Genomic DNA, 26,018 nt, shown 5'->3' with positions numbered 1-26,018 from the left:
TCTCCACCCTGGGCTTCCAGAAGAGCATTGGTTCCCACTGGTCAACAGTCCAGTTTTTCCCAGGTAACTCTTCTTGGGTCCCAAACACATCCCATGGATTCTGTCTTGGTACAATTTCAGTTTAAATGTCCAATTTATCTCCTGAAGGTAGTTTCAATGCACATAAACACAGAAGAATCATGTGCTTGAATAAAGAAGGAAATGGATTGATGGTGCTTGCTACCAAAGAGGTACTGCAGCAACAATTAGCTAAAATTGGCAGAAGTCATGATGATAGACACAACTAAAAATTGCAGAGAACCCAAGACTGTAGAACTGATACTGAGGTTTATAAAAAGAAAGTGATGGAAGGTCTCACAGAAGAAAGGAAAATTGACCTAAACATTAATACAAGTCTGAGATTTCAAAATGAATATATTTAAAATACTCCATAAGAAAAGTGTTTACAAGCAAAACAAGACAGGAAATTCGATGTTTAACTATGGCTCCTCAACTTAAAATGGAAGTACATGGACACCTTTTATTCTGCCTGTTACATTGTCATCCGTGCATGATATTGCTGCATTAGGTCAGATAACAGCCTAGATGGAAAATGAAAAGAGAGAGAGATTGTTTTCTTTATCATCTCACCAAGAACAGAGTCAAGCATAGAGAATAAAATGATGGAAGAGAGAGGCTGATGAGACCCACTGACTATCTTGGAGAGGAAAGAAATCAGAATTGAGGTGAGGGGCAGAGCTATAAACCCCAAAGCATTTGAAATTGGAGAGGGGAAAGAGGATGAGATGTACGAGAGGAGAAAAGGGTTAAGAAAAGAGAGTGAGAACTTTAAATCTGACTTTAGGTATGCCGGCAAGATCTCTTCCATGATTAAGGAATGACATGGATGCTGTTGGGTGGGTTTTGCAGAAAAACTCCAGAGGGAAGACATTTTAGTTTCAGTCACGGGGTCAGGGAGGCAGGATATATCAATCGGTATTACCTGGGGGTTTAAACATATAGGGAAACAACTTTCCCAGCAGGAAGCAATTATATTTCACTTCTCTGAAACAAGTATTGGTTGTCCTCCACATTTATGTCCTACTACACCTATTCTGCATGGCTGCTCCCCATTCCCTTGCTGTGGAGTCATTAGGAGCCTGATTTTTCAGAGATGCTGAGTACACAGGTATACATGAATGTAACCTTCCAGGAGCATCACCTCCCCAACAACATGCACCTTGTCTCCTGCTATCTCTCCTTCTTGCATACAGGTCTGCACATCTGATCTACACCTCTTTCCCATGCTCTCTCCAGATCAGTCTCAAATTTTGCCTGGCTTCTCCTACTTTGTCTGAAAGCGAAGCTCCACTCCGAAACTTGTCTCTTGGTGGCTGGTCTGTCACTCCATTGCCTCCATGAGTTGACACAGGGGTAACCTATAAGAGCAACTCCCTTGATGATATTTCGGCTCCATTTCTTTTCTGAGCGGTGTTGACTTTGCAGAGTTAGTAGGCATAAAATGCATTAAAGATGCATGTCTGCAACTCCAGCAGCTCTGATTCCAGGTCAGGGCAGGTCTGACTCATGAAGGCAGGCCACACATACATCTGATAAAAACAGTGAACTAAAAAGATAGCCATCCTTTAAGATTGTGCACTCTACCAAGTGTCAAGGGTGGTGGCCAGTTTGGGGGAAGAGGCAGTGATAGGCAGAGGTCTCTACTGCTTCAGGGGTGGAGGGTTGCATGGGTTTGCCCTTTTTCTGTTCCTCTAGTTCAATTAAGAGCAAACAGCTGTGAGCAAGCCTGAGCCACCCCCCACCCTGGGACTTGGCTGCTGCGGCTGCTGACTCTGGCCACCAGAGGGGCTTTCCTTTTAATTGGATCGAGTTTGCAAATGTAGTTACCGAGACAGCGTCCTGGCACCCTACTCCCTGCTCTGCTCCCACCTCCCTCCCTCGAGCGCACTCTTCCTGCGGGTGTGCCACTGGTCTCCACAGGCACGATTTGCTCGGGAGCCCCTGCCCCCTGTCACTCCCCATGGCCTCCCCTGGCCTATAACCTATTTCCTCACCTGTCCTATTACTGCCCAGCCCGAGCTTGGCTCCCTTCCCGGGCGCGCCCTCCCCCGCGGGAGATTTACCCCGCGGCGGGGCGGGCGAAGAGCTCGGGGCTGCCGCCGCCAGCAGGCTCGTGGCAGCCGGGCTCCGAGGATGGGCAGCACCACCCCCCCGGCGGGAAGCAGGGGCGGGAGGAAGCCGGCACTGCTCCGCCCCTGCGCGTCCCGCTCCTCAGCCCAGCGGGCTGGGAGGAGACCGCGCCGGCTGCACCTGGCTCCTTCCCCCCGCGGCGTCTGGGACACCGGTCCCGCGCCTCACAGGCTGGTACCAGCCTCCCGCCTCCTCCCGCCCGGCGCTTTTTCTGCCTCCAACAGCTCCAAAATGGCCCCCGCCCCCGGGAGCCTCCCTCCGCGCCCGGGAGCCCCCGCCCCAGTACCGCGGGCGGCCGCCGGGCAGTGCCGTGCAAGGCAGGCGCGGGCGGGACGCGGGACTGGCTCAGCATCCCGCGGGCTCGGCGCTTCCCCGCCCCCTGCAGCCGTGGACCTGGCGCAGCCAATAGCAGCGGCGCTGCCGGGCCGCGAGCTGTTTACCCAATCCGCGCCCCGCAGTCCCCGTCCCTGTGGCAGGCAGCGGGCGGGCGGGCGCGCCAGAGGAGGTGGCGGCGGGGGGAGAAGGGGCTGCGTGGGGCCCGGGCCCGGGGAGGGAGGCGGCAGCGGCGGCGGCGGCGGCTGAAGGGTGGATGAGCGCCCTGCCCGGGGCAGCTCCCTCGGGGCGTCTCCGCCGGGCGGCTGCGGCTCGGGGGGCGCACTGCGCGCACGCACCTCGCCATGACCCTCCGCCGCCTGCGGCCGGGCCCCGCGGGGCTTTCCCGGTGAGCAGGGGGCGCCGCAGCGCCGCCTCCCGCCCTCCTCCCGCTCCCGCTCCTCCTCCTCCTCGCTGCGGCCGCTGCCTCCACACGGAGACCTGCTGGAGTGATGGGCTGCATAGGCTCCAGGACTGTCGGTAAGGGGCCGGGGCGGGGGCGGGGAGCTGCTTGTGCACACGCAGGGCCTTCCCCGGGGCAGCCGGGCTGGGGAGGAGCGCGGGGCTCCCTTCCTTCCCCCCGCGTCTCCTCCCATCCGCCTCCCACTCCAGAGCCGGCGCCCTCTGCGCCCCTGCCCCTTGTCCCCGGGCGCCGGTGCCTCCCTCTGCAGCGGCAGTGCGGCTGGCTGCGCCGGGGCTTGGTGCATGCTCCCCCAAGGGCAGGTAGGGACCCGGGTGCCCCATGCGGGGAGGCGAGGGGTGGGCGGGTGGTACTGCCCCTTCTGTCATCGCGGGAGGACTGAGGGAGGAGACCGGGATCCTTAAGGGATGGGTTGTTGTTATCGGACTACCCGTATCACTGCAGTGAGAGCTGCTCATCCTCCTCCTCCTTCCCTGCTACCCACGCCTCATTGGAGAATAATAAATATCCACCCAACACCTCCCATCCCGGAGAGCGGCGCTAGGGGCACTGTGCCAGGCACGCCTCCTGCCTTCGGGCCACCCACTTCTTGTGGGAAGATGGCAAGCACAGACATCCCAGTGACATCCCTCCTGCTTAATGAACAGGCAGGGGCCCAGGATAATGAATGGCCAGGACACTTCCCACTCGGGATAGTGCACACATTCCCCAGGGCCTTCAGCACCCCGAAGGGTCAGCCAAAGAGGGGCATGCCACCCACCTGATGCTGTGCGCCCCATTAGTGGAAAATACCAGCTCCTTTCCTAGGCTATTGCCCTCCCCAAATAGCGCAAACCATGTACCGCCCAATAGCAATAAAAACATGTTGGGGTCAGGATATTGAGTCATGGCCCTGAGAACACACCAAAGTGGGCCTGCACCAAAGAACTGCTCCTCATCCTGTAAGCCCTGTATTTGAACTAAAAATAACATGCCCATCCTTTCTCTGGCTGTATGCATCTTGGGAGGACACTGCTGGGAACATTTTCCCAGAGTGTCGTCAATGTATTTTTATTTTAAGCAAGCCTAAACCCAGTGAAACTAGCTGCTGCCTTAAGGTTTCTTCCCCTGTTTTCTCTCTCCATCTCTCCAACCTTCTCCAGCAGGCTCTGCCCCTTTATACTGTCCTACCGCTAAGAACACCTAGTGTTTCTCCTAGGACATGTTACTAAGCCTGATGGCACCCTGAAGCATATCAACATGATATGCTTCCCCCTTTCTGCACATACAGACACCAGATGGGCATTGTAACAAAATCAGCATCCCCCCTTCTCTTCCTGTCTAAATATATCTATACTGATAAGTGCAGTATAGCAGATTCTCTGTCATATTGCACTTACCATCATTGTGTCTGAACTAATGGTGTCAGATCTCATTCAGTATATAGCAGAAAATAGCATCTGTCCAGTGACACGTCTTCCCAGTTGTCCAGCATTCTCCCAAACTACTCATTGTTACTTGCACAGATATTTGTTTCTACATTTTGATGATTAAAGGCCTAAAGTCTGTATTGTGCAAAATTGTGCAATCAGGTACTTTCCTTTGTATCCACATTTACCACCAGTGCATGTGTAAATTATCTATTTGTGTGTGGACACGGATATGTAAGTGCCAAAATGTTCATTTGTACATCTAGTGGTGAAATCATACTTTGCATGAACAAGTGCATCTATACCATAATTCTAAATATATGGCTCATACTATCACAAGGCCGTACTGGATTTGTTGGACCTTTGGAAATCCACTGGCTAGACATGTTGATTTCCGAGAGCTGGGCTCGCAGTGAAGATATATGTTTTACCTAGTAATTGTGTCTAATGCCTGCATTCATGGACAGATCCAGAATGTTGAAAAGGGGGTATACATGGTGAAGTGCATCATTACCTATAAAACAACACATTTTTTTCCATTTAAAAAGAAACTAGAAGCTTAACTGATATGCTTGGGGCCTAGGATGGTGTCATTCACTTGAAGATGGAAGAAAAACAAATATAACTTCATGGGAATGAGTTAAAAACAATCTACAGAACTGTGAAATAGGAGCTTCATTACTGGGTGCAACTAGCAGACAGCAGAGTTGGAATGAAGAGTTTAGAAGAATCAGGTAGATTATAATGAGCCATGATGTTTATAATGAGCCATTAAGTCAATTGACTCCTTCAGCACTGCTTGGCTAGAAATACTGCTGCCATTGCAAGGCAGTTGTTTTTAAACTTTGGGTGGTGAAGGAATCAAAGTGGGGAGAGGGTGCATGAGCACCAGTGCACTCTCCCTGGATCCACACCTGCTTACATTATATAAAATCTGTGTGTGGTTCTCATGTTCTTTGTGTGGCGAGGGGAGGCGGGTCTTTTGAGCTTCCAACTATTTCTCTTCCCAGTGGTCAGAAGTTTAGCATAGGAAGTGACTTTTATTAAGTAGCTAGGAGAACTGTAAACTGGTAAAAGGTAATTAGCCAAATTAAAATTCAACTGGGGCACTGTGGATATCACCCTACTCTGACAACAAGTGTGATTAAGTGGTTACAGAGATGGCTGTGATTCAACAGCAAGTGTTCCCTACATGTATAGTCTGCGTTCTAGTAATTTGTGATTCCTCTTGGGTAGTGATTCTAGCCAGGGTGCCATGGCACCCTGGGGTGACTTGAGATATTTTAAGGATATGGCAGGTGCCACACAATATTAAAACTATTAGATGGATAAAGTCAACACATGAGTCACAAGATAAACCCCAGCATTTCAAATGGGAATCCACAGTGTCTAAGACATTCTGACCTATTGTGGTCTTTCTGAATTCTGGGCAAAACAAGAATTACTCTAATATTTTATGGAGTGAAAGAAAAGCGTAAAAGCTAAGAGTTAGCAATTTCTGAGAGTGCCTTGAGTCTAAAACAACTGAGAACCCCTGCTGTTAGGTGAAAGGGTGTTTACAGACTTTTAAATATTATGTATTTAGCATTATTATAATGTTTCCTACACAGTTTACCATGAATGGTGTAAAATGAGTTGGTATGTCTTAGCCCACTCCCCATGAATGAGATCTTTATAAAAGATCATCTCCACAACTGGCACAAATAGGCCATGTAGGGTTCAATTCCACCCCCTTGCATTCATTATTATGATTTGTATTGTTTTGGTAATAACTAGTGGCCCTCATGAGGGTAGCAGACCTTATTGTTCTATGTATGTACTATATGTCCACATAATAAAAAAGCAATATGTTCCCCATGAGCTGAGAAATTCAGTATATAATAAAAAAGAACAGATTGATACAACATGTTACAGGTGAATAATACTCAGTATAATAGGCACAACTACACAATTACACTTACGATGACAGTGTGTGGACAACTGCTGCCTAACTGCCTGGCCATCGTGAAGTGTTTGTTTTAATTAGAGAAGAGTTTGAAGGAGAAAATTGAAGAATTGTGCACCAGTTCTGTGCTTTTAAGGGGGAGCGCCTTCTATGCAAAAGGTTCATTGGGGGAGGATGCACAAAGGGGCGCAAGAGAAAATTTAATATTGGACTCATTAACCTAGTAAGTTTCAGTAATGAATTAGATGGAACCAAACCAATGATGGGCATTCAAGTCCAATAGTGTTTGACGCAGTCAGAAAAGAAGAGCCAGTGGACAGATGCAAAGGCGAAAGAATATCATGGAGAAACAAGTCAAGAAGATTATCTTGAAAGCAATGTTTTGAATGATTTTGAGGGGGCATTTCCACAAGTGAGAGAGGAGAAAGTTCTGATCGTCAAGGCTTTGGATTGGACTCAGGTTGTGTCAACTGGGGGGAAAAAAAACTCCACAAGGTCTTAGAAATATCATGTAGTACGTAACAACTGGATTTAGACAGAGCCTGAATATGTAATAGGAAAAGGGGAAATCAGGTAACAATAGATATAATTGAAATGTGAGGAAAGGTAGGAAATTGGCAAAGGAAACAACAGGACATGAGGAGAAATCTCTGGTTAAAAATAATAAAAATAGAAGAGGTTATAAGGATATTAAGAACAAAAAGAATTTTTACAGAGCTATCACTTCATTATTATATTTACATGGTAAAAGTGTCAACAATAATACTGAAAAGTAAGAAATGCTCAATAAATATTTGTTCTGTATCTGGGAAAATAGATGTATTCATAAAATAAGATGATAAATTTGGCACTATAGCAATAGATAAAGATGGTATTAAACAGCAGCTACTAACAATAGACATTTTAAAATCAGCAGGCCCTGATAATTTACTCTCAAGAATTGTAAAAGAGCTGTCTAAATAGCTCTCTGGACTGTTAATGATGATTTTCAATAAATCTTAGAACACTAAGGAAGAACCAGAGGAGGACAGGATGAAAGCTGCTATTATGTAAACTGCTTCTAACATTTAAATGGGATGACCCAAGTAGCTATACATCTGTTTGCCTAATATCAACCCCACCAATCTCAGGCAAGATAATGGAATGGTTGATACAAGGTTTGACTAATAAGACCTTGAAAGAGGGAAATATAATTAATGCCAACCAACATCAATAAGTCTTGTCAAACTAACTAGGCCCCTCCCCCCCATGTCCTACTTTCCTATGATAAAAGTATTTGTATTGATGGACTATATTTAACAATGAACAGCTCGATTAAAAACCTAGAACTGTGATACGCACTAAACAGATTAAAAACTGGCTAACGATCGTCTCAAAATAATTACTATATTTACTCAAATCTAAGTCAACTCTAAATTTAAGATAACCCCCTAATAATTATATTCTATATATGGAACAGTTATAAATGTGTTATAATTTTCTAAATATAGACTCTAACTACTGGAGGGTTGTGTTGAATTTGTCCCCCTCCCACTGCTACAGCTGGGAAAATAGTGTCTGGGGGGCAGGGGTAGCTGGGGAGGTATGAGGTGGCCCCCTTGCCCTCTGCCCACCCTCCACTTCTCCCCCCCACAACCTTTCTGCCTCCCCACCACTTGCACTCCCTGTAGCCTCTGTCTCTTCCCCCTTCTTTGCTGTGAGACACTGCTAGGGCTCTGTTCCCTCCTGGAGTACATGCAGCATAAGGAAGCACAGCCCTTGACAGGCCATGTAATATTGGCAGCACTACCAATTGGCCAGGCAAGGGACAGAGTTTCCATTGCTCTGTGGGAAAGGATCTAGCCAAACCAGAGCCAAAGCTGCACCTGACAGTAAGTAAGGGTGTGGGGAAAAGGGCATAGAGAGGGGCAGAAGTGCAGAGGAAGTAGGCAGGAGAATGCTGTGGGTCTGACTCTGGACCTGAGCCTGGGTTGAAGCCAGAGTCAGAGCTTCAGCAACTGCCTGAAGCCCCTACCCCTTCCCCTGCCGCTTTGTATATGAATCTAAGATGAAGGACTTTTTTCCCTATGCTGTTTGGGGGGAAAACCCTTGTCTTAGGTTCTAGTAAATACAACATAAACAGAGAATCATTGTTAGAAAGCTGTGTTTTTAATAGAGTCCACCCCCTAGGCTTGCTTCTTATGCCTATACTCCTTAACTTTTTTTTTTATCAGTTACTCAAAAAAGAAGAAAAACATCAATACTATGAAAGGTTGCAGATGACAAAGATTAGTGAATGGTGAGAAATGAAGTCAGGTCACAAACCACTGATGTAGAGCAATCTGGATCATTTAGTGATCTGGATGTAAGCAAACAATATTTATGGATGCACAGCCTATATCTTTATCCCAGGACATGGAACTATGCTGGGAAGGGATGATTTTGATAAGTTTAGGGGGGGGTCATGATAGCTAATCAGTTGTATGTGATTTCTCATTGTGATGCTAGAGCCAAAGGGGCTGGTGTAATCTTTAGATGGATGAAGAGAGGAATACTGAGTAAGAATAAAGAGTTTATATAACTTCTGTATTTGACCCCAATGAAATGACTGTGGGAAAAATGTTCAGTTTTGCTCTCTTTGCTTCTGAAAGTGTTTTAATAAATTGGAGAGGGTTCAGAGAAGAGCCAAAAGAATGATTGAGAGACTGGAAAATATGCCTGACAGTGAAAGAGTTTAGTGACTTAATGGATTTAATTTATCAGACAGAAGGGTAAGAGTTGATTAGATTACAGTCTGCAAGCATCTCTGTGTGGATGTGGAACAGAAAATTGGAAACATATAGGGTTTCTCAATTTAAATGAGAAATAACATGCTACATTTTAGTAGTGAGAGTACCTAACATTAGAATAACTTACCCAGGTCTGTTGTGGACTATAAGTCACTGCAACATTTTACTTCAAGGCTGATGTTTCGTAGCATAGTGACTGGACTTTTAACAGGGAGGATGCATGGTCTATATTATGCAAGAAGTCAGATAAGGTGATGATAATCTTATCGGCTTAGCATTAAATCTGTGAATTGAATGAATGAATGTGTCTGGTCTGCAAGATGGACCAGGACAGATGTAATGTGATTGAAGGGCTTGAGTTTTGAAAAGGTGGAGTTTTTGTCCACTAAGATGGAGAAATGTGGGGGAAAAGGACAGTTTGTAAGGAAAAAGTTGATTGCAAAAATTCCTTCTATTTTAAGTGTAGAAATTTGAAGCCCTTAGCTTGTAATCTCATCAAAGAGCCGTAGCGTTGAATGGTTCTTGGAGACGCACCTCTACACTCACCACATTCCATGGAAGCATTGAAGCAGTTTGGTTGTACAGCATGAGTTTTACTTTATTGCTGTTCTCTTGTAGACAGTGGAGGACTTCAGTGTTTAGGAATGTCATCCTAGGATATTTCATCAGCTGCAGAGGATCACATTTAAAAAAAAAAAATGTGTCCACTAGATGTGTTTAGTTTTGCAGTTTCTCTTCTGCGTAAACTACTAGATTACCCAAGACAGACTCCTGAAACAAAAGTGTAATGTGAACACATGCCATAGCTATACTGGTTTACTGACAGCTGCTAATGCAGTTGTCTGCAACCTTTTTATGGTGAAGATCATTTTTTGGAACTAAAGGTCACCCCAGGATCTACCGCACCCCACCTCACGTAGTCCTGGATTGCAATGTCCTATACCCGTCCGGGCAGCTGCATTGAGCCACCACATCCACCGAGCAGCCAGAAGAATTGGTGTTAGGCCTCAGCCCAGCGGGGCCTGGAAGTCTCCACAGTCCAGGGGCATGTGGAGGGGGCCTCCCACCGCTGGGTGTAGCCTGCCCCCTACCCATGCTCGGAATGAGGCAGTTGCTGCTGCAGGCTGCCCGCAGATCCCATGCACAGGTGGAGGGGGCACCCAGGGCTGCCCCTGCCCCCGCCCCCCATGTGCTCCCAGACAGCCAGATCTTCCCAGATCCAGCTGGGCCAGGGCTGTCCCCACTGCTGAGCTGAGCTGCGCCTGCACGTGGACAGCTGCAGTGGGACTCGAGGTGGAGCGGCAGCAGTCTCTGCTGCCTCTGCCTCTGCCTCCACAAAGATGGGGAGGAAGCTCCCCACACTCCTAGAGGGGGGCCCCACTTGCCTTCCCCTGCTTCTGGCTGGGCCACACGGTCAGCCGCTCACCACGGGGTCCTCTATCTTCCCTCCCCCACAGATTGACCTGCTGGGGCTGGGGGCAGTGGGTGTGCATATGTGCGCACACCTAGCTGTTTCCCCAGCCTAGGATCTATCAAAAGAGGATCTACCTGTAGATCAGGATCACCAGGTTGATGATCACTATCCCAATGATATTTACAGTAGAACTAAGAGAATTATCACTTAAAATTGCATCTTACTCTACAGTAAAATTAAATAATAAACTAGAGGCATATTGTATAAGAAGACAGAAAATTACAAGAAATACATTGTATGAGGCTTCTGCACAGATTCTAGACTCTAGCATCTACCTTGTCAAATTAACAAAACAAAGGCAGGCTGACTAAATATAGCATCACTGATTACAGACTTGAAATAGGAATGGAGAGAACCTATGGCCCATGAAACCCAAAGCAGATGGACCTCTAAACATTATGACAAAATGCAATTTAAAGCAAGATACTTTTTGTGTTTATAAGAATTGTATGAGCAAGAGTAGAAATAGTAGAAAATGAAAGTAGTAAAAAAGAGAGAAAGTAACTTACTCCAAGAATTCCAGTTTGTCTCCAGGAGAAATAAAAGGTATGGCAGAATCTATAGCACAACATGTGGCAGGCCGAGTCACTTAAATTAAAAGTAAGATGTAACATGAACACTGTGGTATATACCCATCCAAGTTGGCCCTTGGATGTGTTCATTGCTTTTGTCACAATGTGACTAAATTCATACTGTTTCTTAATGCTCTCTTTTCCTGCCTTTTGAGAGTTTGCATTTAAATGTGTACTGAAAAGAGAAAGAAGGCAAGGCCTGAATATCTGTGAATGTCTAGTGTAAAAAAAAAACCCCAATAACTGAAAAGCAAAAAAAAACCCAACCCAAAAGAAACCAAAAAACCCAAATCAAACAACTCCCCCGTTAAACCAAATATCTTTGCATCCTTTTCATTACACGGCAAAGGTGACACCTTCAGATTATCTCTGTGATCTATCCTACTCTTTAAAATATTTTTACCATCACTGTTTTTAAGGTGAGCAAGGCCTACGCTCTGAGAGACGAGAGAAGACTGACAATGGAGATAGAAATGGATTAGAAAGTTCAGACCCAGTTCTCTGCATTCACAGGCAAGCTTTTATCCAGTGAGCCCTAAAACTGTCCACCTTATTCCTGGGGGGAAAAAAGGTACAACCAGAAAAGCAGAACACGCTGAAAGAAGAGAAGATTAAAGAGAGGATGAACTAAAAGCTTAAAAAGACAACACTGAGTGACAGAGACTGAAGAAAGGATACATGAAAATACAGGAGAGTAAAATACATATGAAGAATAAAGCAGAAAGGGAAAAGGAAAAAAACTGCTCATCTTGTGATAAATTCTTCCTTTTTCCCTGGTATAACCCCAGTGTGTTAAGTGACTGAGAGCAGACTTTGGTCTTTCAGATCTATGATGTCATGTTCTTTCTGTGATTTAATGTTGTTTCAGCTGTTTCTAGCAAAAGTGAAATAAAATCTAAAACTATCCTTAGCTTTTAACAGGTGGGGTCGTAGCTGTCCCCCATCCTAACTCTGTTTAGGGTGAAATTACACACTGCACTTAGATCATACTAAATCTGTTAGTCTAACCTGCAAAGATTGAACCAATTCGCAAGTGAATAGACGTTCAGTTTTGATTCCAGAAATGCAGGCACATGCCTACAGTGCCTCAGGCTAGAAGCCAGGGGGCACTAGAGCAGACTTTCCTTCCCTTCCTCAGCAGCTGCAAGGCTGGAGGGAAGCGGACCTGGAGGACATGGTCAGGCCCCCAGCAGGGTCTCATTATGATATGGAGGGGTTTAAACCCCCACCCCGCCCTGTAGGGACCCCAACCAGGGTGTGCCTGGAGGGGGAGGGGGAAAGCAGCCCTTGCAAGGTTTGTCCCCCAGGCAAGGCACTGGCTGGGGCAGCACCTTAGGTAAAGTGGGGCAGGGAGGGGCAATTAAACTCCCCTATCTCCGGGCATGGGACACATGTGGGGTCTGCCCAGCTTTCCCCACCACTCCGACTTGTGTGCTGGCATGGCCCTGCTATCCACCTAGGGCCAGGGCTGTGGCTATGGGGCTGAATAGAGCTGGCCTGCAAGTGCTGTGGAGTGTGGATGCAGAGAGGCCAGCCACGGGAGCCAGGCCCTTCCCAATGGGCTGTGGCTCAGCCTGGGCTATGGGAGCTGTGGGGCCAGATTGCTCCCAGTCTCCCATGCCCAAGCCAGGCCAGGCTGTCATGGAACTGCAGCCTGCTGGGAAAGGCCCAGTGGGGCTGGCCTGAGCAGGGCCATGGAGGCAGGGCCCTTCCCAGCTGCTTGCAGCTCTGTGGCAGCTGGGTCTGCCAGCCTGGGCAGGGGTTGACAGGGCATGGGTGGGGCTTGGCTCAGCCCCACAGCCTGAGCCCCAGCCCCACAGCCTGAGCCCCAGCCGGGGGTGAGGCAGGTGGATGGCGGGGCCATGCTGGCTGGCTCTGGCCATGCTCCCATCCCTGCTACTGGAGTGGGGAAAGGAGGGAGTACCTGACCAGGGCTGTTCCTCCCCGGCCAGGCAGACCCCAGCTGTCAGTGGAACAGGGGACAGAGGGGGAGATTAAATCCTCCACCCCCTCCCCATTTGCTTCAGGCTGTGGGTGGGGGATGGCCCCATATTTGAGCAGTGAGGAGGGGTATGTCTGATGGGGACTGGTACACCCTGGCCAGGCAGACCCCAGCTGCAGTCCCCTGGTGTTGAGGGAAGAATAAACCCCCTCCCTGGTCTCTTTGCCTCAGGGGGCCATGCCAGGCCTGGGTCTGGTCATGCCCCCACCCCTGCTCTGGCCAGAGAGCAGAGGGGTGGGGCCAGCCCTGCTGCCTGGAACAGACAGCACAGCCCAGCCCAGAGCTGAAAAGCTTGCTGGGATGCCGGGGGACTCTGGTTTAATTTAATCAGGAAGAGGTCTGGGACAGAAGTTTCATAAACTGTTTTGACCCAGATCAGTTAAATCTGATATTACATTCAACCAAGTTTATCTTAAACCAGTTTCGGCCATTTTGAAACTGGTTTATATGCACTGAATTTATGTTCTGTTACAGGTTTAATCCAGTTTTTGATCACTTGAACTGGTTTATGTGTAACTTCTGTCCCTAGCCCAAAAGGCTGGTGATGAGGGGTGTGGCTAGGAGCTAGCTCACCTGAGCCCTCTGCCTGCTCTAGGTTTCATAGATTTCATAGACATTAGGGCTGGAAGGGACCTCGGAAGATCATCAAGTCCAGCCCTCCACCCCAGGGGCAGGAAGTCAGCTAGGGTCATAGGATGCCAGCAAGAAAAACATCCAGGTTTCTCTTGAAGGTGTTCAAAGTAGGTGCTTGAACTACCTCCGATGGCAGGCTGTTCCAGACCGTGGGGGCTTGGACAGTAAAGAAGTTCTTCCTTATGTCCAGCCTGAAACGGTCTTGCAGGAGTTTATAACCATTCGACCTTGTCATCCCTTGGGACGCTCTGGTTTGTACTGGTCCTCACCAAGGCCGAGTATAAATGTTCCCCCAGATCCTGGTGAGCACCCCTGATAAACTTGTAGGTGGCCACCAGATCACCCCTGAGACTGTGCTTTTCCAGGCTGAAGAGTCCCATAGCTCTCAACCTGTCTTCATAAGGTCTGTTTTCCTGACCTCTGAGCACATGCATTGCTCTCCTCTGGACTCACTCAAGCTTCTCCACATCCTTTTTGAATTGTGAAGCCCAAAACTGGGCCAGTCCACTTCTGACTCCAATGTCCGCATCATTAATGAAGAGGTTGAACAAAATAGGTCTAAGGACAGAGCCTTGAGGGACCCCACTGGTCACAGGGCACCATGACAATTGACTTCTGTCAACCACCACCCTCTGGGTCTGACCACGGAGCCAGTTCCCCAGCCAAAAGATCATGGTGGACCCGAGGCCGCAGTTGGCCAGTTTCGTCAAGAGGTGATCATGGGATACCAGATCGAAGGCTTTTTTAAAGTCAACATATATGACATCAATCTCTTCCCCCTTGTCCAGGTGATAGGTCACCTGGTCATAACAGGAAATGCGATTGTTCAAGCATGACCTATCTGCAACAAACCTGTGCTGGTTGTCCCTCAGGCTGTTGCCATCGGCCAATCCATTAAGAATGGCCTCTTTGATATCTTTTCTAAGACCTTCACCGAGATGGAGGTCAGGCTGATGGACCTATAGTTTGCCGGATCCGCTTTCCTCCCTTTCTTGAAGACAGGCACCACATTGGCCTTCTTTCAATATTCGGGCACTACACCAGAGCACCAGGAGCTCTGGAAGATCCATGCCAGGGGTTGAGCTATGATGCAGGCCAGCTCCATGAGTACTCTGAGGTGTAAATGTTAGGGCCAGCTGACTTGAAGGTGTCCAGTCTCTCAAGATGTTCCTTCACAAGGTCAGCATTGATGGAAGGCAAGGAACTACCCTCACTCAGGCATCCCTGTCCCATAATGGGCAGGAGCGTCCCATGGGACTTGTGAAAGACTGACGCAAAGTACCCATTTGGTAAGTTGGCTTTTTACTGGTTGGGTGGTGAGGGGCTGGGAGCAGTGCATACAGGGATGTCGTAGGACTGCTAACTGCTTGTTTTATTTCTGTAAAGCAGACTGAAGTTACCTTAACCCGAGCTAGGTAGCACAGATTCAAGCTAGTCTGACCTGAAGTAGTGAAACTTTGAGACACTTAGGGGGTGGTTAGCATGAATTAATGAGCTTTAACATGTGGATATTTGTGTTTTAAGTGTTCTTAGTATGATCTAATTGTAATATGTAACTATACCTGTAGATGCCAGAAATTATCTCCTTCTCCTTAGTATGCGGTATCTTAATGTTCTGTTAATGCAGATTCTTGCATTTAGTTTATGTCCTTTTAAATATTTTGTGAATAGAGTCTGATTTTCTTCAAAATATTCATTATTCCAAATTTTTACTGAATTATTTAGATAATTTTCACCATTCATGAACTTTTAATTTCAACTGGCCACTATTTGTTTTGTTTAATCTACATATGATCAAACAGAGCCAAATTATATTTTACTTTCACCTGAAGCGGCACCTACATAAGTGCTCAACTGCTGTTTTTGGCTCCTATGGAACTTTAAGGGTGCGTCCAGACAAGCACATGCGTGCCTCTTGGAGCATTTCAAGGGAATTTGAGACGCTACAAGATGCATGCCAAAAACAAAAAAAAAGTTCCCTGTGCTGCATATTTGCAGCACAGGGTCAAAACTTGACATCTGGAGATCCAGGTACCAAAATAAAATCTGGGGGAAAGAAGTGGGGCAGGGCACAGTTCCCAATCATGCCTTGAGGCATTGAGAGGCTTGGGTCCTCCACAGAGATGCTCTAGTAGCCATCCAGGGTGTCTCTATGGCTGCCTGTTGCCTTGGTACTGTAGCACTCTGCAGCATGTGCAGGCCAAAAAGCGCTGCATGCTGCAGCAACCCAGACCCAGGGTCTGTCCCCAGGTAAGTAGGGACTGAGGGTGGGGGGGACTGGAGCTGGGGCTGTGTGGGTTCGGGGGGCTGGGGGGAGGGGGAATCCTGGGAGGAAACTGCTCGGTAGGTGTGGGTCCCCCACCTGCCTCCTGTTGGGGCTACAGTTCCCTCCCCCCCGCTTGCAGGGCCCACACACTCCCACTGCAGCAGTGCCAATTGAGGTGCTCAGGGGCAGGGGCAACTGGGGGGCACCAGTGGGGCACTACCAGGATGAAGAGGTTGTAGCCCCAGTGGGGTGCTATCTGTGCCCTGCAATCCATGTGCAGGGGTGGGCTGTGGCCTGTGGGGGGCAGGGGACCCACATCTCCTGAGCAGCCCCACCCACACAGTGCCCCCACACCCACAGTCCCCTCCACAATCCCCACACACACCCCTGCTTCCCCCTCCCCCTTATCCCACCCCCCTCCTGCAAACCCCACATCCCCTCATCACACACCCATTATGCCCAGCTGCCAGACAGGATGAGACCTGCTGGCAGGAACTGTGGCTGCAGGGGCAGTGGTCCCCACATTATAGTTAGTGAAGTGGTCAGGGGAACCTCTAATTGTTCTTTGATAAGAAAACCAAAAGCACGCATCAAAACATATAAATATTTAGAATTTATTTTATTTTGATGTTAGAGACACTGGTGGGCTTCCAGAATGCTTTAACACTGTAAATATATCAATAAAACATTGCCCAACTGGTGTGTGTGTGTGTGGTGGTCTTTTGTTTTAATTGTGGAAGAACATGGATTTGGGGGTATTTTAAGGATTGAATTTGGAATTTTTGTATCAGAGATTTTGCAGTTTTTAAATAGGGACCACCAGCTTTCCTGCTAGTGAGGCACGTGGCAGGACCCAGGCAGAGGACCCCGCTCAGGGCTGACACCCAGGACCGAGCTGGAGGTGGCCCACCTCCTGGCATGTGCAAGAGGACATGTTTTAACAGTTCAGAGCAGGCCACTACACTGAGAACATCTTCTGGGCGGAACTGCCCAGATGACAGGGTGGTGACGCACATGACAGTAGTGCTGCACAGAGGCCAACCATGCAGCGACAACCCACTGGCAGGTGGCTCAGAGGTGCAGATGCCTCTGCTGCAGCCGTAGAGTCGCCATCCAGGTCTGGCAGATGTGCAGCGTTGGGGCCACATGCAGTCACAGGTGGCAGCAGGTCACAGCCAGGCAGCAGCCCCCACTGCTGGACTGCTGCAGTGGGTAGAGTGGGCAGGGACCACTCCAGGTTAGGACTGCTTCAGCAGTCCAGCTGGCACAAGGGGTAGTGTCCTCAAATACCAAGTGGCTGGGCCTTACAAACTCCTGTCTATTTGTATCCTTCATATTTACGTGGGCCATAAGACCCACCCAACTAACTAATAGCCCCGACTGTGTGGGCCCATTAAGTGAGAGGTGCAACTAAATTTCTTGGGACAACAAAAATAAAAACCAGGATAGAAGTGATGTGAGGGTCAGAGGGTCAAACCATGAGAACGAATTTTCCTGATGGGGAATACCGAGCAGAGCTCCCCGGGCCACACCCACCAGTCCTCAAAGGCATCCAAGGAGCCGTTGGACACTGCCCATTTGTGCTCTGCCCAGAAACATGCATGGATGAGTGAGAGGAACGTGGCCCCTCAGTCCCCAGGCTCCTTCCTGGTTATGTACAAGGCCCACTTGGCCAGGGCCAGGAGGAGGTTGACCAGGAGGTCCCAGGACTTGGTGGAACCATGAATGGGGTGACCAAAAACAAAAATGAGGAGGTTCTGGAGGTGGAGGGGCTGCAGCCTGGTGCACTCAAGTGTCATGTGCACCAGGGTCTAAGGGGCAGGAAACCGGGGTGTCTGTGAAGCTTGCCACATACACGCCCTTGGTGACGGCTCCATGGAGGAGCCACCAGCTGAGATCCCCAGTGGCCTGTGGGATGAGGGTGGAGTGCAGGCTCAGCCACTGGCCTCAGAAGCTCCTGTCTATTTGTATCTTCTGGAGATCGTGGGCCTTAAGGTCCACCTAGTTAACTAATAGCCCCCACTGCGTGGGGCCAAAGGTTGAAGGATACAACTACTTCTTTTCTTTTTTTTTGTGGGACAACTAAGGAAGAAAAGGGTAGGAGTGATGTGGGGATCAAAGGTTCAAAATGTGAAAAGAAGTTCTCCAAAGGTGGACACCGAGCAGAGCCCCCTGGGCCACACCCACCAGTCCTCAAAGGCATCCAAGGAGCTGGTGGACGCTGCCCACTGGTGCTGTGCCCGGAAATGTGCATGGATGAGTGAGGAAAGTGGCTCCGCAGTCTCTGGGCACCTTTCTGGCCAGAGCCTCCTTCCTGGTCAAGTACAGAGCCCACTTGGCCAGAGCCAGGACGAGGTTAACCAGGAGATCCCAGGACTTGGTGGGGCCATGGATGGGGTGACAAAAAAAAAAGGTAGGGGGTAAAATTCAACCAGAACTTCAGAGAAGGTTCTGCAGGTGGAGGGGCTGCAGCCTGGCGCACTCGAGGATCATGTGAGCCAGAGTCTTCCTCTGCTCACAGAAGGGGCAGGAGACTGGGGTGTCCATGAAGCTTGCCACGTACATGCTCGTGGCTATGGCTCCATGGAGGAGCCACCAGGTGAGGTCCCCAGTGGCTCGTAGGGTGAGGGTGGAGTACAGGCTCAGCCACTGGCCTCAGAAGTTTCTGAGGGCAAGTAGCCCTGAGCTACTCACCAGGGCAGCTTTTTATACTGCTGGAGCTGGCACAGGCGCTGACCCCAGGCTCTAGTTCCCCTAGGATGCAGATCTGGGAGGAGCTGCACAGGGTTATTTTGCCTCAAGTGGTACAACTTGCGCCACACCAAAGTGCCTGTCCAGGCACATGCGCTGAGGGAAAAGTCCCTGGCTCAAATTTGTGCCGATCCTATTTGAGCTGCTGCAAGTACACATGCCTGCATGTGTGGCCATGCCCTTAGAGTCTACTTCTACATGTAGCAGAATAGGATTGCCTAAGTATGTGTGTAACTTCTCAAAGTAAGATTTGGGGGTACAGAAGAGAAGATCCTCCCACCTTTTACCCAATAGTTTAATGGTTAAGACACATATTGAAGGATCTGGTTTAATTCCATTTTCATTCAGAAGGGGTTAGAACACATATCTCCTGCTTCCCAGCAAAGTGCTCAAAGTTCTAGGCCAATGTTGGTCACCCTTTTTGGCCAGGGTGCCCAAAACAAAGCCCTGTACTCCCATTTCCTTCCCCTGTCTGACCTGCTGCTCTGGTTTCCGCTCTCTGCATCATGCTCCCTGCCTGATCTGCTGCTGTGGTCGCTGCCCCCTCTCTGATAGGCTTCATGCCACACACAGAGGCTACCTGTGCCTTGAATGCAGCAGATTGCACCTGCTCCGCCCCTGCCACCAACCAGCTAGACAGTGTTCAAAGTACTATTTACCCTCTTCCAGAAGTTGGTCCACTGGGCAGCCAAGAGGGAAAAATATGTGGGATGAGGTGGTTCAAAGTGATAGTCACTGCCCTTCAAAGAAGGGGGCTATGGGTTCTTTTCCCTGCCCCCAATAGCTTTTCTATTCCTTACCTTTAATATTTGATGGATAAATAGCATTGGAATAGTTTCTGCCCCACTGGGGCCTTACCCATAAGAATGTTAAACTAAAAGGTTGAAGGGTCCTTTTCCTCCTCCGCTGTCATCAAATACTTGTTAGCAATTGTTTACCTTTGCCTAAAGTTTTGGGGACATGTGCATAGTTACATACATGTCCAAGTGATTCTGTTTTACCTGGGAACTCTGGGATGAATTGGGTAGGGAGGAGTGCACCCCCTCTCCCCTGCCTGCTTTTGATTCTTGTTCCACCCAAACTTTAAAACCAATTGCCTGGGAGGGGCAGTGACATTTCTATTCAGGCAGTGCTGAGAAAGTCAATTGACTTCATAGCTTGTTATCTCTCCCCGATTCCTGATAATCTCTGTCTACTCCACAGGTGTTAACAATCTTTAAGGTGCCTTTTTAATGGTCTTGATGTACAACTGTTCCAACTATCCCTTTTTCTGCAGGTTTGTTGTCTGTTAGCCATTTCTGTAATGTCTGTCTTCTTTTTCACAGCCCTGTGAAATGACTGATGATGAAGTACTGGGGGCACTGTCAAGACGCTCAGGAAGGCTAGGTTTTGTTTTATGATTCTGAATAAAAGATGTATATTTAATTATAACGACTATGGGACTAACGACACAATATCTTTTGACTATTTTTTCTGGTTAATTTTTTTAACTTTATATATAATCTAGCAATTTAGGACACATTCCAGTAATTATATATTTTTTCTTTGATCTAAAATAATACTGCAGTGCTAGCCCCCTAGCATATTAGTAAAGCTTCTAGTTTCTCTTTAGCTATAGAAAAATGTGTTGTGCTATATATGATGATGTGCCACACTGTCTGCACTGCACTTTTCAAAATGCTAGCTCTGCCAAGGAGGAGTATCTTTCACCATAGTGGATCTTCTGAACATACTCAGAAGAGAAGCATGGGGCAAGCTCAGGTACACAAGTAGAGGTGGAATCTAAACATTATATAAGCACCAAAACATTTTATTAATGCAGTAACATGAGGCACATGAAGACCAAATAGAATTTGGTCCATAGTATTGTTTCCTTGTTTGGTGACTAAAATATTTCAAATGGAGAATGGTGAATAATGTATTAGGCACTGTTGGTACGAATTTTCAGACAAATTGGTACTAAAATTAATGTAACTTTAAGAATCTGCAACAATTTTTGTGAATACCCAGCAATTTAACAAAAATATTTTATATAATATATATTCAAAGAAAATATGAATCCTTTTTAATTGGTTCATTTGGTGCTGTGATTTTCAAAGGAGCTTAAACTATTTTGCAGCCTAGTGCTCAGTTAGGTTTAATAGCACTTATAATACAATATAAGCTGATTGTAATGTGCTACTATCTTCATCTGTAAAGACGCATCATAGGTGCATTTTGCCATCTTATAATTTGATCACCTGTTCCCCTGCATATAAAATTCATTTTTGTTCATTGAGTAAAGTTTGCTCATTTCCTTCATGTCTGATCTAAAAATGGATTCTACTCAAATATTTAAAACAATTAAATGATCTTTTGGTATGAATCTGATTTGGAAGCTATTTTTTTAGAAAGGTATGAGGAAGTTATAGCAGAGGTTTGACTAGGCTGAACTGCTCTTTTTGTTACATTCACAGCTGCTGCCATCTCAGAGCCTATACACATGCAGCAAGGCTACTCTGATGCACTGTAATAACAGCACATTGGACCAGACTCGATTAGAATTCAACCTTGACTTATACACTGTCCCCTGTGAGCAGCAGTGCCCTGACTCCTCTAGGAGCTCAGTAGTACATGGCCCACTGGCAGCTTGCCTGGTTGGTCCTGGGGGACAGCACGGGATGTCAGGCAGGGGGAGGCTAGGGGTGGCGGGCAGAGCTGTCTCTGTCTCTCACCCCATCATTAAAAAATTAGGCGACTGTGGTGTCGACACCTACACAGTCAGGTGGGTTGCCAGTTGGCTGGAGGGCCGCATCCAGAGAGTGGTGGTGGACAGGTCATTTTCGACCTGGAGGTACGTGGGCAGTGGGGTTCCCCAGGACTCGATCCTCAGGCCTGCACTGTTCAATATCTTCATCAGCGACTTGCACAAGGGGGTGAAAAGCACCTTGTTCAAGTTTTCAGATGACACTAAGATGTGGGGAGAAGAGAGGGACAGGTTACAACTACATCTGGACAGGTTACAGAGGTGGGCAGATGAGAATAGGATGGGTTTCAGTATGGACAAGTGCAAGATGTTGCACCTGGGGAGGAAGAACCAGCAACATGCCTACAGGCTGGGGAACTCCCTCCTTGTCAGCACAGAGGCAGAAAAGGATCTTGGAGTCTCTATTGATTCCAAGATGAACATGGGCTGTCAATGTGGGGACACAGTCAGGAAGGCTAAGCGCACCCTGTCATGCATCCATAGATGCATCACGAGGAGGTCCAAGGAGGTGATCCTCCCCCTCTAGCCACAGTTGGAGTACTGCATCCAGTTCTGGGCACCACACTTCAGGAGAGATGTGAATAGCATCGAGAGACTCCAGAGGAGGGCCACTTGCATAATCAGGGGCAGCAGGGCAGGCCTTACGAGGAGAAGCTATGGGACCTGAACCACCTCTCCTGCCCATGGCATCCCCTCCTGCCCATGGCAGGGAGTCAGACTTGATGATCTGCTTAGGTCCTTTCCAACCCTACCAACTATGAAACTGTGAAGCCAGCCCTTTCTTGGGTGGCACCAGGTGTCCTGTCAGCTGCAGGATCCTGCTGAAGGTAGAAGCAGCAAGGGGCCCACTCCTGCCTGCCCCACAGCTGGAGGTGAGCTGCCGCTCGGCTGGGTAGCCCTTGACCTGCAGAGGGGGCCCAGTCCTTCCCTCCACGGTGGCGGCACTCCTGGGTGCCAGCTGGGTAGGCTGCCAGTAGGTCGTATGCTGCCCAAGCTCCTAGGGGCCTGATTCAACTCCCCGGAAGCCCACCAGCATGCCACATATCCCACAAGCTTGCCCAGGCTTCCAGCACTTTGCACACTGGGGTGGGGTCAACTTAAACAATGGATCTACAAAAATTCTAACTTTTTTGTACAGAAATATGGGGTCGAGTTATACACTGTGTCAACCTATACACCGTAAAATACAGTAACTGAGTCTGCTGGAGTGTGGTAATTACTGTGCACCAGCAGACTCCAACATCTCAACTATTAGAATCCCTGTGGTGAAAAATGGCATTGGAGGAGCTTTAACTAAAGTACTTAGTACTTCCAGAGCACGTGTATAAATGGTAATAGTTTCTAGCCTGTGCATGCCCATACAACAGGGTCTAACAATTAATTCAGGTGAAGGCCTGCTTACCAAGTTTTGGTGAGCTGTCGAGGACCGCGTGGGTAGCCCCACCTCTTGACCATTGCCCTGCCTGGGTTGCCATATTGGGACTGGAAGTCCTGTTGCCAACCCCTGACCTTTTCCACCAGAAGTGCCTTCCCTTGCCCTGGAAGTACTCCTTTTGGGAGGGAGTGTGCTGTAATCTTGAAACGGGAAAAAAACCCAAATCATTTACAAAAAAATAAAATATCTCCAATAACTTATTTTAATTTTAAAATATTTTTGTACTGATTTATGTGTTTACAAAGTATATCTAGAGGTGACTGCATAATAGCTCAAAATACCACCCACACACTATATATAGTAGGACTGTAAGGGGATGTATATGGTGGGGTGTGATTGGGGAGTGTGCATGTGGTAAGGTGCGGGTGTGGTGGGTGGGTGTGGGGTATGTGATTGAGGTGGGGGCTCAAGCTGTGGGGGATGCTGTGGGGTTAAGGTTGGGTGGGGTGGGGTGGGAGAGAAAGAGAGACAGGGCCTGGCTGCCTCACGCAATGCAGCCAGGGAGATCCTGCACCCAGGCTCCGCACTCCTGCCACCCCACGCTGGGTCCCTGCCAGTCCCAGGGCACCTGCATGGGCTCCATGCCCACCTGCCACTACCACTACCCCATCGTTTCCCTGCTTTCCCTCCCATACCCTTGCCCATCAATTCCCTTTCTGCTGCTGCTCCTTGCAGCCCCTGCCACTCCCTGCATCACTGCCTGCAGCCCCTGCCACTACCTGCATTTCTGCCACTTCTCACCCCACTATCAAGTGTTCTTTTAGCCACCTCAACATGCACTGAAGCACTCTGGGCATATGCCTCAACTCTTCATATGCTGAAGAGTACTTGCTGTATTTCATCATTGCCATCTGCATCCTCCATCCACAACATCTGTGAGACCAGGGGAGAAGCCGTAGTGTGCTCTTGTCTGGGCATCACCACCCAGTGAGTCATGGTCAGGGAGATTCTGGCACACTAGGATGATGTGCCAGATGAACTGGGGACTGGGGGATCTAGAGAAACTGGTTGATCTTTAGTAGAAGCACCCAGATACAGGGGAATATGGCTCAGTAAATAAATGTGCCTCAGTTTACCTTTTTCATTAATATAATAGAACTTTATTTAATAAAACCCACTGAACGTTAAACTTTTGAAAAGCCAGTCCTTCTTTTCTTGGTGAAAAACTACAAAATGAAATTGGAGGGAGTTCCTCATCTTCTCTATCTCCCTCCATGTCCAGGAACTGCACTGTACTCACCTGCCCAGTGCTTATGAAATCAGGTCCCCAGGGGGTTGTGCCCTGCCTTGGTGGTGGGCTCCACTGCCTTCCCTGGGGCTCTTATGCACCACGTGCTCTCAGGGGGCTTTTGCTACCTGCTGCTTCACCTGCCCTGTAATGGCCATAGGTCTGCACAGTATTATCATTCCTACCAAGGATGTAGAACAGCTCTTCATGGAAAGGCATGGTCTGCCTCTTGGCCCTGGAGATCCTGTTGTCATTGACAGGCCTCCTGAAGTAGGTTTCCATCCACTTGATTTTGGTCTTGCACTATGACCAGTATTGGTCAGGGGCCTGAGCCCTCTGCTTTTGCACCTCCTTGTTGAGGTGCACAGTGTGGCACTGTTCCTGGATCTTCTCAGTACCCCAGAGGGTGATGAGGTTCATCATTTCCTTGAAGACCAAGTTCTGCCCCCAGGTGTAAGCAGCAGAAGAGGAAGGGATGGGGTCTGCTATGGTTTTGGGCTGTTCCTGTGGGGTCTCAGTAAATACAAACTGGTTCAGGTGTCACCAGGTGAATAAAGGTCTGGGTATGAGGGTACTGATCATGTCACAGGGGTGTGGATCTGGGCACTGTTATTCTGAGGCATGCACAGTGTTTTCTTGGGTGGTATGTTATTGTTGTCACTTCTGGTATACAGGCTGCTGGAGTCTAGATGTTTTGGGAGGCTGGTGCTAGAAAGCTGTCTCTGGATACTGCAGGTGATGCAGAAATCACAACTCAGATACCTGTTGGGTGGCAAAAGCTCAGAAAGGTTTAGTGTCAATTGGACAGCACATCAGTTAGTGTGATTAACAGTCAGTCCAACCTGAAGTTTGACCATGACTAGTAAATACATTATTCATGTTCCCTATGACCTCTATGAAGGAAAGGTCTCTGAACTCCTGTATTTATACTTGCATCCCCCCCCACCTCACCCTGTCTCATGCCCACTCTTATCTCTCTCTGTCAAGATGTTCATCTTTGTTTTTGTTTGCCAAGTTCCTCTAATGAGAGGTTCTTATTGGTTAGCTCTAACTACATTTGTAGCTTCTCTTTTTGTACTCCTTCCAAAGTCTTTTTGATCATTAGTGCATGTAGTTTGTTTTTTTTCCCGCTTACTGGGTCATCCAGTAGTCAGGAGCCCCTTTCTCCCATACTGTTTTTGGCATCATAGTTTACTAAAGCTTAGTATTACTACAGCCTAAAACAACCAGAATTCCTACAGGTATATGGTTCTCTCTAACTTCAACTGGGTCCAGGTCTGATCAGATGTGTCCCCTCGTTCCAGATACCTCAACACCACTGCTCATGACCCTCCCAAGCCCTGAACTTTAAAGGGCCATTTGCTTTGCAATTCCAACATGGCTGACCATGCCACCCCCAGCTCTGAACTTTTGAGGGCCATCCACCTGCTGGTCCAAGCATGGCTGGGCAGGCTTTCCAAGCCCCAAACTTTCCAGGGACATTTACCTGCAAGCTCCAACACAGCTCCAAAGTTTACAAGGTCCGCTACCTGGAGGCCCACCATGGGCTGACCACAGCCAACCACGCCCTAAATATTTCAAGAGTCAACTCTCTGCCAGTCAAACTGGTATGCCCCCTACCCCAGACTTGAAATGTCAGAACACCTCCCACATGCATGAGCCAGGAGCCATGCCAGGTTTTAGAACTGGAGGCATTTGGGGCTGCATCTTTGGTTTGGGGATTTCAGGTCTCATTTTGAATCTTGGGGTCCTGGATCTTTGGGTCTATGCCTGAGTTTTGGGGGTCTCCAGCTTTGGATGCATGGG

At 48.2% G+C, this 26,018-nt stretch overlaps 1 protein-coding gene across 2 annotated transcripts in view; it reads left to right on the top strand.

The window, feature by feature from the left end:
• The first annotated feature begins 2,671 nt into the window (after positions 1 to 2,671).
• FAM131B (family with sequence similarity 131 member B) overlaps positions 2,672 to 26,018 on the top strand; it is an 81,959-nt gene continuing 58,612 nt past the window's right edge. For both annotated transcript variants that reach the window (XM_090044123.1, XM_090044122.1), the window contains exon 1: positions 2,672 to 3,042. In XM_090044123.1, the coding sequence (XP_089900249.1) occupies positions 3,015 to 3,042 (28 nt within the window). In that variant the 5' untranslated portion in view covers positions 2,672 to 3,014. The remainder of the gene's footprint in view (positions 3,043 to 26,018) is intronic.

This window comes from Crocodylus siamensis, chromosome 4 (assembly GCF_052110815.1).
Source record: "Crocodylus siamensis isolate JL-2025a chromosome 4, ASM5211081v1, whole genome shotgun sequence".
NCBI lineage: Eukaryota > Metazoa > Chordata > Crocodylia > Crocodylidae > Crocodylus > Crocodylus siamensis.
Note: the sequence above shows the minus strand (reverse complement) of the source record. Positions and strands in the feature narration are given on the sequence as shown.